The sequence below is a fragment of the Poromitra crassiceps genome (assembly GCF_964638095.1).
Source record: "Poromitra crassiceps genome assembly, chromosome: 6".
NCBI classification, from domain to species: Eukaryota; Metazoa; Chordata; class Actinopteri; order Beryciformes; family Melamphaidae; genus Poromitra; species Poromitra crassiceps.
The window spans coordinates 26,585,104-26,603,835 of NC_139627.1; the positions used below are offsets into that span (position 1 = coordinate 26,585,104).

General features: G+C 44.6%; 1 protein-coding gene across 1 annotated transcript in view; it reads right to left on the reverse strand.

The window, feature by feature from the left end:
* Positions 1–1,265, reverse strand: part of dlx1a (distal-less homeobox 1a) — a gene marked incomplete at its 5' end in the record, with an annotated part of 2,699 nt that extends 1,434 nt beyond the window's left edge. Inside the window, 5 exon segments of the mRNA XM_083639099.1 lie at positions 257–456; positions 747–1,091; positions 1,094–1,109; positions 1,113–1,196; positions 1,200–1,265. Coding sequence (XP_083495225.1) covers positions 257–456; positions 747–1,091; positions 1,094–1,109; positions 1,113–1,196; positions 1,200–1,265 — 711 coding nt within the window.
* Between the last annotated feature and the right edge of the window lie 17,467 nt (positions 1,266–18,732).

Below are 18,732 nucleotides of genomic sequence, written 5' to 3' on the forward strand. Positions count from 1 at the left end.
ACAAAGTCGAGAGTGATCAAGATAAGACTGTTAACATTCATAGGTTGAACGAGTCAATTAACATTCACAGAATTTAAGAAAATGCAACTTTGATTCGAAGTTGAACCTAATATCAAAGTTAATGTTTGGTGAATGATATTCCATCTAAATTGTAAAATAATAATAGGCCTACGAAGATATAAATGATACAAATAATAGAGTCAATAAGAAGAAGAGTCTTAAACAGGCTAAAGAGTGAGGTGGATGGAGGACTTGCCTGTGTCTGGGTGAGACCCATCGATGCTGCCAGTTCCGCTCTCTCCGGTAATGCCAAATATTGGGTTTGTTGAAATCTTCTGTTCAGAGCTTGAAGTTGTAAACTCGAATATATAGTCCTTGGTTTTCTAATCTTTTTTCCCTTTCCGTTGAACCGAACCTCTCCGCCTTCGACTATTGTGTTTTTCTCTGTTTCTGGTGCTGAGGAAGAGAACAAAAAGAAGGGGGCAAAAAAAATCAGAGGAGACAGTTCCAGCCATGCAATAGTGCTGCGCAGCAATGGGTCACCCAGCGCAAGTTTCACAGGCTGTAGTTTAGGTATAATTACCCTTAATTGCATACATTGTTTAGCATTACGCAATAAATAATTACCAAGCCTAATTCCCCAACATCTGGCTCCCTTTTCAACGCAACGTGCACAGCACCGACAAAATAAAATCTCGCAAACACGAAAGTTAATATGAAATGAAAAGACGACGTTTCTCACTTACCGGTGTCTTCTAACCGTGTCTGTGGGACTGCCGAGCTGTTTTGGTATGTCTGTACTGTACTGAGATATGGACTGGTGGGATGGCTGCCGACCGAGTTTACGTATGGATAACCCAAAGATCTCGGGAAGGACGAGGCTGGGCTGTAGGAGCTGTCGTGCTGGGTATGACCTGCAGGATGTAAACAGTGCATGGGATAGTGTCCGTGAGACATGGAGGAAGGCGACATTTGTTGACTCGGGGGTCCAAACTCCATGAAAACGCTTTTTCCCGAGACAGGGCTATTAAGACTTTCTGGTATTGTAGTCATTGTCATCTCTTCTGGCGGTTCCCCTTCTCTTGCTTTTTTGTTTTCCTTCTATGATCTCAGTGAAGGATGGGTCCGAATTTAAGCCGAACTGATTTTTTCTCTTTCCATTCATAAGAAAATGTAGTTTGTCTCTGTGAAAAGTCCTAGGTATGATGCTGTGGACCAAGAAAAACTCGCTCAAAGGTTTGAATCGTGGACTCATGAATATTCATTGAAGACTGTCGCTGATTGGTCCACTCTCTCCAACATTGAAGCCGATTGGCGACGCTGAGGTTGGGTCCGAAGTAGCTGATAAACTCAAGAAAACCCGCAAAACCTCAGATATCCTCAAGCAAGTTTCAAAGGCATTAGAAAAAAAAGCCTATAGCCTGTTATTTTTACATTATATTGCTTTCAATTATTATTATTGTTGTTGTTGTGATGATGACGACTGTTATTCTTATTATTAATATAGATTGTTACGAATAATATCATTATTGTTGTTGCGGTGGTGCATGCCCGTGTTAACTGATATAACAGTTTCTGCTGACCCACCTGTTACATCAATGCCCAAGTGGTTTTAACCTAATTATTGTTATTAGAAACATCCGGTTATATTGTGGTAAAACAGGCCCACATGTCATTAAGACAAAACTTGTCGCATGTCATGTCAATGTAATTTAATTTTCTTGGAAACCTTGGTTTTGTGTTCACTGGCCTAAACGGTTAATGTTCACAGGGCATTTTTGATTAAATCCTCGCATGATTTATCTGAAGGTGTGTAGCCTATTATAGCTGAGTTCGATTTTCATAATTAGTCATGTATTTAACACTTGCGGTCTCCCCTACAGCTGGCAGTAGGGGAATAAAACAACGCTGTCTGGACCTTGCTGTGAAATAAAAGGGTTTATTGGTTCAGGTAGGCCTAATGATTATTTACAACAATTGACAACATTCCGGATCAAGCAACAGTTCGTGGATCAGGAAGAATGATGAGAAATTGGACAATCTGAAGACGGTCAAAATGTCTTAATTTGTGTAGGCCAAACCAAGTTGCAACAGGCCGCCTATAATCTCATAATAAACTCACAAGGAAATAATGCTAATTTATGCACCCTATTTTATTTCAATCTTAGAAAAAGCTAAGGCCATTTCTGAAGACTATAATATATTTTATATTTCCAATGGATCCCATATATTGCCACATCGAAGGAGCTTATCTTTTGACATATATTCAAACGCTTTCCAAACACACCTTGGTCTATGTTAATCAATTAACCGTTTTGTTAAACACAGGCTCCTTTGACATGGATCTTAAGTGTGGATGGGGGTGCAGCCAATCTCCCACAGCCTAACAAGAATAATTATCCAAGGACGTTTGATTTAATTGATTGATGAGTGACTAAACAAGAGACAGTTTCCTAAAGCCAGTGTGGCTTAAGACCTCCAAAAGAAAGAGAAACTTACACAGCAGCTCAGACAGGATCACAGGAACACTTTAAGCTCTAAAATCCCATTCAACCAGAGTAACAGCAACGTTTGTGCACTTACTTAAATGTGAAAGCTTATATGAAGAAAATTTAAGAAGAAAATTAATCCACGCCATCTGAGATCAGAAAGCCTCGACAGGATCCAACTCCCTGAAGAATGACAAGTGTCCAGTTCTTCATTTTACGATTTATTTGCAGGGTGCAGTCCTCCTGTCTGTGTGCTGAGAGAGACACAGCCTGCATGCAGGCTGCTCCACAATCTCCACTTGAATAACAAATTAAAGGCAGTTAAATTCCGTCACGGTGATCATCAATGCAATTATATAATTGAACTAAAAACAGAACAAGCAAGTTGCGAAATGTTGTAAAAAATGCAGGCGCTGACATCACTCCGCGACAGTGTGCCAGGCAGCCTGTGGATGTCTGAATTTGAAGTTTTCTGTAAAATATTAGCTTATAAGGAAAGCGGTTCCCCTTGTCCCATAAAATAGGCCAATTTGAAGTGATTTGTCTGGAATTACTTTGGAAAAATGCTTCAAGATTTCCTCTATCAACAATGGCAATGATAATAGTACAACCAATAATTATCATCTTCCAGCAGAGGACAGATTTTTATGGGTACTTGGTGTGCGACTGATAACTGTCATTATTTTCTCACGATTATCTGCAAACTGAAACGGCTGGTGTCGACAACAGAGGTTGAATTTGAGAAAAAAATTATAGCCTTAGCCTATAAAAAAAGCATAGCATATGATAACAATAATTTTAGCCGTTTTGCTGAAAAGAATGTAATTTATGTCTGAACAGCTTTTTATTATTCTGAAATGTAGGCATAAACAAAATTCAGAATGTAATTTAATTGGCGTCTTTTTCATATATTTACTTAGCATTAATTAGCTGTTTCATTATAGATTAGCTGCAGAAAAATTGAGGGATTCTTCCAAATCATCTGTGAGATGAACCAAGGCATCTGATGTGACAATATTACCGATTCTAATTGAATTTAACATGTGACCCTCCTGCCTGCACCGTTATCATCAGCTGGGACACCGCGGTCCATCTTGCAAAAAGAAATCCCTGGCAACAGTACTAACTAGCCACACTCAAAATAAAGCCCTCCATGCATGGCTGCAGCACGGAGGCAGGTCTCATTAAGAGTGAGTAGCTCTGTGGCTGAGAGTGTTTTAACACCTGCTGCTCTTCACCTGAGGGTTAGCAGCCAGTGCAGAGGTGCAGGAGCCAGGGCGGTGATGGGGGGTTGGGCGCTGTGGCGATGCCAACCTACATTTTAACAGGCACGAAATATTAGTCCATCCATGATGTTTCCAACAATAATCCCCCTGTAGTGAAACCAGCTCTTCCTTTGATATACTGTATGTCTTGTTTGAGAAAGGGGTTGTATACAGTAGGTGCATGCATGGGCTGAAGTCAGGCTTCATCTTGATGAAGCTGTAGGCCTGTTTTTCCAAGTTTAAGTTTTATGATTTCTGATAGGAAATATACTGGGATATATTTGCAGAATTTGGCATGAACAATTAAAGAGACTGCAAAGCGATTTTGTCCAATTCCCACATCTCATGAATCAAATGGGTGTTTGCACGTTTTCTGTTTAAGATGTAATGAGAGATGGTCATGAGACGACAAAAAACAAATCCCTTGCTGTCATTTTGATACATGCATTCAATATCACGATGCAGAAATATCTGTCTCAATACACAAATTCGCAACACTCAAAGAGATTGTTCTTATATTGGTAATGATACCCCCCTGACTACACTGTGCCTGCCCACTGCTCCTATAGTTTTAGAAGGGTCGTAGAATCCTAAGGAGAGGATGTGGGTCAAACGCAGAGGATGAATTTCCCCATGGGGACAATAAAGGATAACTTAACTCTTCTTTAGGTTAATATGTACTGAAATTGTTACCTGCTTCATCACCTCAACACACAAATACTCTTACAAAAAATAAGATATTTGAGTTTTTAAAATCAGAAATGTAGAATATAGTAGATTTCTTTAATGATCAAAATGCAGTACATCAAAAATAATGAAGTGGAATCCCGAAAGATTACCTTTGGTTCTGCCTCCTCTCTGGCTTTGCTGCTCATTGCCATCTTGTAATTTGTAGCCTGACTGAACACAAACGAGATGCATTACAATTACCGGTAAGTCAATTCAATGTCTATTTTCATGTTCAATGTGGCAACAAATTATGAATTGATTTTGTTTACTGTGTTACATATAAACGAAATATTGAACCTCAAACAAAACTGTGATATTGACTGCATTATCATGAGGGTCAAGAGAGGCCAGGGGTCATTTGAAATTGTTTTAAGTGGTATTGTTTTTAGAAAAGGCATGTATACAAAAATCCCAAACCTTTACTCATATTCACAAATTACCACAGGTCCTTATAATGTATTAACCACATAGTATATTAACGGAGTGTGGACAGCTAAAATGCCTGCCACTTTACCTCACAGTAATTTAGTGCCTTTTTGTGTAAGGATCAGGCTGTAATTAGGCCCACACTGGATATTAACTAGAATCATCAGGTGCCACTTGTGGGGTTTTATATTAGAATGAATATTTTTTTCCTGAAATGCACACTATTAAATAGATTAATTGCATTTTTTTTGACAGCCAATACCTTAATGTGTTTCAGTGCAATAAAGCAATGAAACCATGAAATTACGTAAACTGTGTGTGTGGAATTTCTCTTCTTTTTAATAGAATTCCTGCCTGAGTGCCACTCACTTGAGTTTGAGCTGTATACTGCAAGAGCACACCTGGGACCCCAAGCTGGACTTGTTGCTGGCATGTCACCAATGTGGAGGCCTGGCATTATTAGAAAGAAGCAGTGGATGTGTGAATAAATTAAATACAAATAAAATTACATTTTTGCACATTTGATATATTGCTTGAACATGGACTTTCCTTTCTTTGTGAATTTGCATTTTGATACTTATCTGTCAAAATTGGAAATGTAATAGGAAAACTCCAATAAACCCTTTCATTTGCAGCATTTGAGCAAGGCTATACAACAATTCTAACTAGAAAAAGTTCTGCGGTGGATAACACATCTGCAGTGGGCTCAAAACTGACCGTCCTATGGAGTTATATTTCAACTCCCCATTTCCCTTCCCTGTTCAGAGAAGCTCCCCTCAGAAAGCAGGGGTCATCACAGTGTGGAAAGCCCCCAATGTATATGCTGTCCCCCATTAAAGCAGCAGCAGCAGGGGTCAGGGGTCAGGCCGTGGCAGCAAGCCTCCAACCTGCCTGAAATTGGCTGCAAAATGACCAATTACACGAGTGAAGGCTGGGGCGAGAGAACTTTGAAAAATATGGCTTTTACTTAATTCAACTAAACTGTAAAAGAAACTTACATTGACACTCTAAAGGTTTGATGCTATATACATAGAAGTGGAGAACTAGGCATCACATTGTCAACTAATCAAAAATGAATTTTAAACATATAACTATAATTGAAATTTAATAAACTCTCGGTTGTATCCTGATGCGGTGGGAGAACACCATTGCAGAAATCCAGTCAATGTATAGCTATAAGCTATCGTCATGATCTGATACGATTGGCACGTCTTTGGATGTATAGGTCTCATTGAATTAATTTCTTTGCAAATGGAAAACTTACCAATTGAGTCATTTGTCCATGGAGAGCCAGGCTGCTTGAGGTTCAGCTGCCACTGGAAGCCTTTTCTAGTTTTTGTTTAGAGTTAAGTCCCCAACAAAGACAGGAAAGAGGCCAGCACTCAGCCAACACCTGAATGCGCTTCTCTTTTTTCTGCCCCCCTTGATCCCCGTGCCTAGCTGTCATTAGTCTTAATGATGGAAAATTGTCATGTTGATACGAGTCTTGCTCTCTCCCTCTCTCTTCTTTGTATAAGCAGTAGGTGGAAGCTCCATTTGTGACAAAGTTCTTTGTGACTAAAAGCCGTGGACATTGCATTTGTGCTGGGGGGGGGGGGGGGGGGGGGGTTGCATATGCTCTTTCCATAGCTGGGATAATTATTCCTACTGTGACCATAATGATTCGCTCTGTCCCCCCTGTATCTCATCCACGTGCCAGGCCCTCAGCACAGCCCTGTGTCAGGGAATATGAAAAACCCATATAATGAAACCATTTTGGCTGATGGAGGGGGAAAAAAATGGCTAAAGGAGATGCACTTGCTACAAAGACGGCTCAATTATATGAGTAATTGTGATAATTTTCCCTCCATTCACTGCTCTTCCTGAAAGGTAAAAAAAAAAAAGAGATGCTGAAAGGGAAATTACTTGGACAATATATAATGTGTGAAATGGCCATGACACAAAAAGTTGAATAAGAAAGTGCAGGACTATAAATAGATATGCAGGCCACATAGTACGCCCTCAGAAGCTGACAAAGACAAACAAATAGTGTTCCCCCTGCATGTGCCAGCACATGATGTACATCCAAAAAATAGCCATAAATGACCATTGAAAACATGATAAAAGCAGATATGCAGCTGGCAGAAAATTAAACTGCTCCTTCCTATTGACAGATTTCAGCTCCTGCAAATGCAGCCCTACAACGGGCTATCATTTGTTGTTCTCTGACAGGAAAAGGATAATGAGTTCTCTCAGAGGCAGGACTGACATGCCCCTTAGACTTTGCCATGAATGCAGAAGCTTGATAGAAAGCCAGAGGAATAATTTTGTCCTCAGCATGTTCCTTTATGTTCAAGAACATGTTTTGTTCAAGGGGAACTGAGAAATGGCATTATTGTAGAGTGCATTAAACCATGGCTGTTCATAAATATGATGGGGGGGGGACTCCAAATTACATTAAAATGAGATGGGAGCGATAGATGAGATATGCATTAGCTTTTTCATTTCCTTCTCACTGGAAAAAAGGAAAGGCTTCTTATACCAGGCAGGAGCGAAAGTCATTGTATTCCAGTAAGTGTCCAACTTAACATCTCCATAACAGTCAAACCTAAATTCAGTATTCACCATATCTTGCTACACAACTGTGCTTTGAAGAAAAGATGATTAAAATGTTCATCAGAATAATTTCAGGCCTATTCTCCAATGGCTGCTTCATCAGCCTCTAGTCTACATACAGTAGCCTATACTCAATGCACATGCTTTGAGATATATGCTGTTGTCTGCATAGATAGATAGATAGATTAGTGTTTGTCATTTCCACACACACACACACACACGCGCACACACACACACGCACACACACACACTAACTGATGCTTGGATGTTTTCAATACCAGCATGGGAGCAACCTCTCTCCAAAAAGTGCAATGTACCCCGACAAACCTTCGAAGGCTCCCACATGTACAGTACATCTACTGACCCCTTTAGGCCCTGCAATCTGGAATAAATCTTTCCAGACAAGGCAAGCAACATTACTGCCTTGCTGCTCAAATACTCCTATCACACTGAAATGATGAGTCTGTCACAGACACACCGTGTCATCAGCTTCACCCCGAGCCCCCACTAACTTCCATCCCATTGAGTGGCCTGTGTGTTAAGAGAGCCCCTGGTAAAACCTGCTTGTGCCTTCCGTGACAGAGAGGCAGCTTGTGGGCACCAATAGCCTGGTCCAACCACCTATGCCCACACTCTGCCACGTTTTGGGTGACACTCTCACAACCACCGCCAATCTCAATTCGCAGCACCCTGCACTGCGTATAGGGCTGGGCGATATGGACCAAAAATCATATCTCGGTATGTTTAGGCTGAATGGAGATACACAATGTATCTCAGTATTTTCTACGAGGTGGGCTAAATTGCAGCCTAAATGGACGGGGGCTAAGTCGTAAGTCAAAGCCACATGTGAGATGCCACAAGCACTTTGATCAAAACAAGACTGTGAGCAAAATAAAATGCAAAGACAGGGTTCCCTTCCCTGACTATTGGAGCTTTCACAAAATATTTACACAATGAAATGTTTGATAAATAATCATCTGTAATGTGGACATAATAACTAAGTGTATGCAAGACACATAGAACAGCTATGTCTGGTAAGTTCAGAAAATGACATCACTTTACTGTGTAATGCAGTCTTTAAAACCAGGAAAATACGTATGCCATATCAATATTATATATCTAGTCTTATATCACAATAGATATAATATCAATATATTGCCCAGCCCTACCACTGCACATGTCCTGACAGCCACAATAAATGTCAAGTCATAGAATAAGTGTTTAGGTTGTTCCTCCCAAAACTCGTTCATTTGCTGCTTAGACTTTGTGTTACATTGAAAGCTGTCAATCTCTTTACGGTTTGGTCACTGTGATACTTCAACAACCTCAAAACCTTGCAATAGCTGTTGTTATATTTGTCTACCATTTTGTTGTACACAACACACATGTCACAGGTTTATTTAGTTTGACAGATAAACACTGAGGGTTGGTTTCGCAACAGGTTCTTGTATGCTGGAAAACACTGCACTAAAATAATATATTGCTGCATGTGCAAACCTCAACTGTAATGTTGGTGATTGTCACATTTTAATTTGTTATTTTACCATCACACGCTCTTCTATGGGTTGAGAAACCTGCACCAGCCTTGGTGAAACCATTATGAATGCTTCCAAAAGCCAACTGAAAATGCATGGTGGTCGAGCTAACAAAAAAGATGAAGAAAAAAAGAGGCTGTTTTAGGGATATGAGGGTTTGCTCAACAGCGATGACGTGAAGATTATATGAAAACTCAATGCACATGTGATCCACAGATGCGCATAATCATGTAGGTCAATCTCTGGGGATCCTCGTATACCCTCGACCTTTACGGGTTAGTCCAAATCAGACTGCGCCGACCTGGACATGCACGGTCTGATTCCTGGTCTGCTGGCCACTAGAGCTGCAACGATTGGTCGATCGACAGAAAATTAATCGACAACTAATCATTTAGTCATTTTTAAGAAAATGATACTAACATTCTCTCGTTCCAGCTTCTTAAATGTGAATATTTTCTGGTTTCTTTAATCTTCTATGACAGTAAACTGTGGGTTGTGGACTGTTGGAAGACATTTGAGAACATCATCTTGGACTTTGGGTGGAAAAGTGATCGACATTTTCCACCATTTTGTGGCATTTTATAGACCCGAACGACTAATCGACGAGTTGAGAAAATAATCAGCAGATTCATCGATAATGAAAATAATTGTTAGTTGCGGCCCTACTGGCCACCTGATATAAAGCACTCTGACCTCTGACCTACACTACATCTCACAAATATTACTAGCCAGGGAGTGAGCCTTGTCTTCCAATTACACTACCATTGCCTAAAGCTCCGCCCTCTATGGGGAAAGCCAGGGCAAGCCTGTCAGAGATGTTAATAAATGCAGGGAACACTGCATGGGAAAGGTGTTGCTGTCTGAATAGAGTGACACAGACAGACCCGGGCTGTCAATGGAGCCCCTAATGACAGAGTAAGATAATGACAGAGCCCAGTTAGAATCAGCAGGAAGAGAGAGATCAATCTGTAGCCAGAGAGGGAGGGGCAAACTGACTGTGGGCTCTTTCTTTTCAATTTTCTCCATTTTAGCTCATCTCATACATATCTGTCTGGTCTGCTGAGGCAGCTCTGCATTAAGCGCACAGCAGATCGATAGCCATTACCCCTCCTTCACCGCTCGAGACAGAGCAGGGCCACAGTTGACATTTTCACTCAGGACTACATTGATCCCCAGTGCACGCAATACCCCAGCCCCCAGTTATAGGAGCTGAAGCATGGGGTCTGGCTGGGATTGAAAAGCGAGGGGAGGGGGTGTAAAATGGCAGAGGGGGTGGCTAACCAGCTGGCGCGGTACAAGTAAACAGCACACCCCTCGGTGCATTCCTCGTTTTCAATCTACTGGTTTTCCTGCCGCTACTTGCAATCCACAAGGCTCTATCAAAGCAGATGAAAGCTTGACCTGTGAATTATACATGCAGCAGAGCAGTGTATGCATATGTGTGTGCAGTAAGATAGAAATAGCCACACTGACATCATTGTTGATAGCATCTACAGCCGTTAGTTAGCGGCCCAATGGAAAGCCAGAGTAGGAAAAAAAAAAGATCTGGCATTTGGTGCGATTAAAAGAAAGTGGGAGTTTCCAAGAAACCTTGCTCAAGATAAACAGAGAAAAATAGCAGACAACACAAAATTAGCCCCGATTGGAGTTAATTTCTTTTTAATTGCCCTCTGAGACCCAAGATGCTATCTCTCTGGTCTGATGATGGTCTCAGTCTGACTTTGCAGGATAATCAACAAAGCTGGAAGTAATGCAAAAAAAGCACTGTGTTGGATTTATACTCATTGCTCTAAAATGGTCCATTTGATCTTCACTAAACAAACCCACATAAGGAAAATTACAATCAGATTTAGAAAAGATAATGGTGAGGAAAATAGAAATGATCTATTGCTAAAGTAGTATAGTTAGTGTGATAGTAAAATAAAAGATGACTAGATTGACCACAGTGTTTGGAAGATACTCCGTCTTGTATAACAAATAACACATTTGATCACTTGTTAGGCAGCTTCTAATAGGACACTTTATTTATAAGTGATGCCCATATTTGCCCTGCCTGTTTGTAATTTGTAATCTTTCACATCTGAAGGACAGAACATCAATGACCGTTTTCAACAGAAAACACGTCTCCATCTATGGGGAACTATATGTCCCAAGACTTATCTATATTACTGTTTCTATATGTCCCAAGACTTATCTATACTACTGTTTGACACAATGTTGACACAATGGACTGTGTTCGCTGTCTCGGTACTTCAGAACGTTTTAGTTCAATGAAAAGGATCTTCTCATAACTCTTCTGCCAGCCATCAATGTTCCTGGGTTTGATTTCTAAATTGCACCTCCATAATTAAAAGAGAGGGGATTCCCAGATAGCACAGCTAAAAGAGGGTAAATACCTGTCAGGTGTTCTGTGACCACATTGTTCACAGGGGGTATAGATTCATTTTGGGAAGCTTCTATAGAGCAAATGAGACAAAGCAGTTATCTCTGATTCTGTGAAATGAGTCTATTTGACCAACTGCCATAACATCTTGAAGATTAATAAAGATTCATACAAATATTCATAAATGGAAACATTTATGGTAACCATCTGGCCATGCTCCTGTCAGAGCAAGCGGGAATCATATGAAAACTATGCATGTTGAACATATAACATGTGATATTGAAATCCTAATCCTTTCATGAGCGATTTATCTGTCCATTTGAAGGGCGGCCGGATCTCTGCACCTCCTCCTAACATCTCATTGATGTTTTAAGCCTAACATGGAAAAACTTCAACCACAGGGATTATTATTGTGAGGCTATCACAATGGCACCATTTCCACAATCCTGCATGTGAAAGAAGACATGCATCAAATTACAGGTATAATGCTATAATTGATTTCATGCTCTGGGCAGAACATTTGAATTAACTCACACTAACAGGGCGAGCAATTTTACTAGCACATAATGCGCGCACGCCCACACACACACACACACACACACACACACACACACACACACACACACACACACACACACACACACACACACACAAACACACACACACACACACACACACACACACACACAAACACACACATGCACACCTACCTTCGGAATCACTGGACCCAGTGAAAGGACACAGCATACCAGCAAAAAGACCTGCAGCAGCCTCTGAATCAGATCCCCATCTTTAATTTCTATGTGGTCGGCCCAGTCGTGTACAATGGCTGTCGTCACATAGTCTGGGGTCATTATGTCCTGGGAGAAGAAGGAGAGAAAAGAAACTGTATGTGAAGATGAGAGCAGGTCTGCAGTCACAATGCACCCATTTAATATGGTGGTGGTGTGTGTGTGTGTGTGTGTGTGTTGGGGGGACTGGGATTGTGGAGCCCAAGGAACCCAGCGTCCACATCAGCCCCCTCCCTGCACCGTCTATACCCAGGGTCCACATCAGCCTCCCTGCCCTGTCTATACCCAGGGTCTACATCAGCCCCCCTGCCAGGTCTATATACCCAGGGTCCACATCAGCCCGCCTGCCAGGTCTATATACCCAGGGTCTACATCAGCCCCCCTGCCAGGTCTATATACCCAGGGTCCACATCAGCCCCCCTGCCAGGTCTATACCCAGGGTCCACATTAGCCCCCCTGCCCCATCTATACCCAGGGTCTACATCAGCCCCCCTGCCCCATCTATACCCAGGGGGTCCACACATCAGCCCCCCCTGCCTTATCGATACCCCAGGGTCTACATCAGCCCCCCCTGCCCCATCTTACCCAGGGTCTACATCAGCCCCCCCTGCCCCATCTTACCCAGGGTCCACATCAGCCCCCCCTGCCCCATCTTACCCAGGGTCCACATCAGCCCCCCCTGCCCCATCTTACCCAGGGTCCACATCAGCCCCCCCTGCCTCATCTTACCCAGGGTCTACATCAGCCCCCCTGCCCCATCTATACCCAGGGGGTCCACACATCAGCCCCCCCTGCCTTATCGATACCCCAGGGTCTACATCAGCCCCCCCTGCCCCATCTTACCCAGGGTCTACATCAGCCCCCCCTGCCCCATCTTACCCAGGGTCCACATCAGCCCCCCCTGCCCCATCTTACCCAGGGTCCACATCAGCCCCCCCTGCCCCATCTTACCCAGGGTCCACATCAGCCCCCCCTGCCCCATCTTACCCAGGGTCTACATCAGCCCCCCCTGCCCCATCTTACCCAGGGTCCACATCAGCCCCCCCTGCCCCATCTTACCCAGGGTCCACATCAGCCCCCCCTGCCCCATCTTACCCAGGGTCCACATCAGCCCCCCCTGCCCCATCTTACCCAGGGTCCACATCAGCCCCCCCTGCCCCATCTTACCCAGGGTCCACATCAGCCCCCCTGCCCTGCCCCATCTATACCCACCCAGGGTCCACATCAGCCCCCCCTGCCCCGTCTATACTCAGGGTCCACATCAGCCCCCCTGCCCCGTCTATACTCAGGGTCCACATCAGCCCCCCTGCCCCGTCTATACTCAGGGTCCACATCAGCCCCCCTGCCCCGTCTATACTCAGGGTCCACATCAGCCCCCCTGCCCCGTCTATACTCAGGGTCCACATCAGCCCCCCTGCCCCGTCTATACTCAGGGTCCACATCAGCCCCCCCTGCCCCGTCTATACTCAGGGTCCACATCAGCCCCCCTGCCCCGTCTATACCCAGGGTCCACATCAGCCCCCCCCCCACTCTGATATACTGTAATGCTGCTTTGGCACACTGTAACAAGTAAGACTAGGCTTTATCTCCCAGAGCTGCTGGCACATGTCCAAGTAGCAGTATGGATATCTGCCAGGGAAGAGGATAGACCTAATGTTTATGGTGTACATATTGTATTAATCGTTGACTGTCGTGCATAATTAAAAACAGATGCCAATTGTAATTATTTCCCCTGACAGGAATACTTTTACAGTGAAAATCTGTGATTTAGAAATTAATCATGGCTTTGACGAGTCTGTTTCAATAGAAGTAAACATCTCTTCATGCCACATTTCAAATTCACATTTTCTGCAAAACCTTGAAGCACAGATTCATTCTGATTCAAGTCTTCTTTGAGATCCACCTCTTTTGTCCTACTCCAAAGTCGCTTGACCGACTCGTCAACTGTTTTCCTCCCTCACACCCTTACAAGGTCCAAGACATGATTTCACATCTGTCTTATGACAATGTTTGTGTGAGTTCTTCAGCCTTGCTTTGATCAAATAGCAATGCAAACACCACCGTTGAAACTTGATACCATGTGGAAATGGCAATTTAGGGCAAAACTCAAAACCTTTTCAGCTTCCCTCTTCTACCTAAGATAAAGAAAGCCTCAAGGCAGTGGCACCAATCCACCCAACACAGACATTCTGGACCTCAGCTATTCATGGACGTATAGTGATGAAAGCACAATACGTGGACAAAGTGGACTACAGCTAGCGAGATAGTTTGTGTATGTGTCTTTCTTTAATGGGGAGCACATGAGGTTGCACTTCACATTGGAGATGACTGTTGCTAGTCACCTTCTGGACAGCGGAGGCAGCCACTCTGCCCTGGCTTCCCTCCACCCCACCAGGAGGAAACACCTGCAGAGAGCACCACATGTTGGAGCTAATCCTCCCCGTCTGCGAGGAAACCTCCACTGTCTATTTGTCAGTGATGAACTATTCCCAGGCAAAGAGGACCATGACCTTGGCCCGCGCTGTTGCAGCTCTGGACATCGTTTCAACACGCCACTAGGGAACGCCTGACGGGAAGGCATGTAGTGTTTGCGAGGCCGCTCTTGTCTGTAGCGCTTGATGGAGGAGGGTGCTGTGTAAAGGACAACCAGCTCAAGCCTGGGAGGAGCCAGGCGGTGTAGCAGCGCAGCTCGCTTTCTCCGGGGGCCGTGTGAGAAACTTTTCTCCCTCCATTGCAGCCTGGTTAAATTAGCCCCAGAGCCAGAGTGTGGACAGCAGCTGGAGTGCGAGAGAGGCAGCTCTGGCAGTGGTGATAATCAGCAGGGAGGATGTGGAGGGAGAACCCCTCGGGGAGGAGGCTGGGGGGGGGGGGGGGGGTGGAGAGGAAGGGGGGGGGGGGGGGGGGGCTGTGATCTTACAGGCCCAATCAGAACCCAAGTGGAGCGGAGGCCTCATGCAGTGTAACAGCACACCATGGCACCGCAGCACTCAACATCCTGGACATAGAGCAGTCCTCCCTAACCGCCTGCTTAACCCTTTCAGAGGGTGTGCTGTGTGCTCGCAGCTCCCCTGGCCCTCATTCGCTCATCACCGCACTAATCAGCCTCACAGGCGGCAGCTGCGGGGAGCCCCACTCCTAACCTGGCCTGGAGAGGCTGTTATCCTCCGCAAGAGGAGTGCATACACAGAGCTTAGTGTTCTCAACAGGGAGCACGCAGCATCCACATGGTCACATGTGGGCAACACGGGCTGCTCCTTCTGTTGTCTCAAATCCAGATCAATCATCGGATAAACATGGAATTAATGAAGGAAATAATATGCTACATTTGTGTTCATATGATGTGCTTGTTATTCATCCATTTGAGTTATTGTACACAGTGTCAGTCGCCACAGTCCAACACAAAATTACCGGGAGTCTCAAAGTGGGGTCCGGGGACCCCCAGGGGTCCTTGAAGGGGATCAGGGGGGTGCCCAGTAAAAAAGAGGATAATTTATTTTCACTATAATACCATCCACAATGACATAATATATAACTATTTTGGTCATGCATGGTTTCATACACTTTCTGTAATAAAACATCTAAAATCTGATCTGATGGGGGACCGTGGGACAAAATCTTATCAAATGGGGGTCCACGGTCTAATTTGTGTCAGTTTAGGGGTCCTTGACGTGGAAAAAGTCTGAGAACCACTGGTCTAAATAAAGCCATGACAAATGTTAAAGAGGAAGCACAATATACGAACGTCCTTAAGGTTCCTACGGTGCTGGTAGCTGTGGCATGTCCTCACTAAATCAGCCTGCAGGTCAAGCCTGATCAGAGGTTGCACGCGAGCAGCGGTTGATGAGGCGCTCACGGTGGCTGTGTGACACACAGACATGATGGAGGGTGCACAGGTAGGGTTCAGAGCCGGGGCTGATTACCAGCTGCTGATCCCCCAAAAGAGCCAGAGACAAAGCAGCTCCCCCTGCCTGTCGCTCCAATCCTCCCTCCCATCCATCCTCTGTCCCGCTGAGAAAAAAGATACTGTAACAAGTTACAACCAATGTTGCTTTGTGAGCCGCCACACAAACTTGAGAATGAACTGAACCAAACAAAATAGAAGTTGATTGTTTTTTCGTGTTATTGTATATAGGCCTATTTTTTGGGGGGGGAAACATGTTTTGAAATGTTCAGAGTTTAGAGAACTCAATTAGCCGCAGTAAATGTCTCTGAGATGTCTCGAAACGGTTGTACCAAAGAACTGAATGATACTGGCAGTGCCAATGCTACTGTATCTCTGGGACCCAGCTTGACATGAAGCAACGATTTTATGTTGTCTGTCAGAAATATGAAATAAAATCAATACCACTTGACAGCTTTACATAAAGAGCTATTGTGCCTTGAGATGTCTTTTCTGCCTGTGCACTTTTGTCTGGGGTGTAGAGAGTACTTTCTCAGGCCTACGGGGAGCAGAGCTGGCGAGAACAATGTGGGAATCAAAGTAGAGAACTGCACATGTTGTCTTTTCTCTACACTTTCTGTTGTGACTCCAAAAGCGGCTGCATCTTTACAGACCATTTCATATGGCAACATCATCAATCACCTCAGACAGGCCAGGCTGCACCTTCTACTTCACTCCTCCACTATACATCCACATCTCCACCCTCAAATTCTTCTGATATGAAGACGTTCAAAATCAAACAGCGCTCTGGACGTGAAAACCTTCTAAATAGCGCAGGATTAACTTGATTTTCTGTCAGATTAAATCAGTTGAACATCGTACATTATTTTTGGCTGCCTTTGAACGCTCGCTCTTTAGCAACCTAATCTTTCTCTCTCCTTCATGGTTAGTACAGCCAAGTACATTTTTGAAATTTTGTAATGAGCGTTACTGTAAATCAACCAATCAATGATACCATTGTGGAATTGACAGGTTGACATTTGAAATACTTTGCGTCAACAGAACAGAAGTGCACAATCACATCAAACACACATTGAATATCACAGAACTAAGTGTACCCATCTGCACATCATTAACCAGAGCAGCGGTCCACCTTTTCAATTTCATGGGACTATGGCAAAAGGGTTGTCAGGGAAGCTGGTCATCAACCACTTACTGCAGCGGCGTTCATATGAACCGATTATGGCTGAAACCCAGGCTGAGTGGCGGTGCTGGCTGGCAGGGGTGAGAATGCTACGAGTGCTATTGACTATCCCGGTGTGGCGATAAGACTGAGCGTGGCCCTGCACAGCCTCCCACTCGGCCTCTGGTCCAGCGGAGGAGCAGCAGCAGGCGTAGTGCTGCCCGGGCTGGGAGGTGAACAAGCGGGTCTTTGAGGAGCCCCTCTGCCAGTCAGACGGAGCGCTGCAGGCCTCCAGCCCTCAGGGGTTAACCCATGAGACTGCCAAGCAAAATACTGCAAGAGGCTCGCAATTACGGAGACAGTCAAAGGCCACGCGCAATTTCCCAGAGCTATTTACACAGTTAGAAAGGCCCCTCGAGAACTGCCAAGAATAGGCAGAATTAAGATGGTACGGCGGGGAAGGTATAGGCTTTTAAAGACACTGCCTCGTTGCTGGAGCGAGGAATATGCCATCTTGCAATTGTAATGCATTGACAGACCAATCAATGGCTTATCAAAACAAAACAGTATCTATCATAGACTACTATGCAGTGGATCGTCCCTGTCAGGTGAAAACCTCATTCATGCGTTAACTTCAACTGAAGAATGACATGGTGCTCTATATGGAGACAACTCTTTCAAAACACTTTGGATCAAATGAAACATGCATGGTGGTCAATCTGAAAACAAGGCTGCTTTTATTAGTTCCTGAAAAGTTGGCATTTCGGAAATACAAGCAGCACCTGACAGCAGCATAATGTGCCTCAGGGCTTACACTAAAACCCACAGGTACGTTCATAAAACCATCCATAAATAAATTAGACAGTGTGTCCACTAACATGGAGCAATCACTGGCAAGGGAACCAGTGCAAAGTGCCTGATGTGAAGTGGGGTTTGTTGGTGTTGGTCCTGGTCAGGAGCCATCTGGTCATGGTGTGTAGCAGAGTGTGATGGGGTTGTGAGAGTATAGAAGCTGTACCTCCTGGCGGGTCGGTGCGGTGCTCTCAGGGGAAGGCGTGGGGCCTCTAACCCACACAGCTGTTCCCCAGGTCGAGAGCCTCTCCAGAGCCCGGCGGTTCCTCCTGCTTTGGGGACTGGCAGCCCGGGGGGCATGGGGAGCGCTAATAATAACAACATCTAACATGCAGGGCCGGGGTCAGACACAAGCATGACCCTCCCCATCACAGCGCCAGAGCCTGGACAGGAGCCAGGACACAGAGCACACTGCAGCCCTGGGAGGGCAGGGCATGAGGAGGGGGGGGGGGGGGGGGGGGGGGGAGGTGGCTGGAGCTTTAAGGTCTCCTTTCACTTCCTGTTCTGCATTGCCTAGAAATGGTGGTGTGGGGGGGACCAGCATTTTGAGGGTGGAGAGGGCAGAGAGGGCTTAGGGCCAGTTCTTTGAATAGATTATATTTGG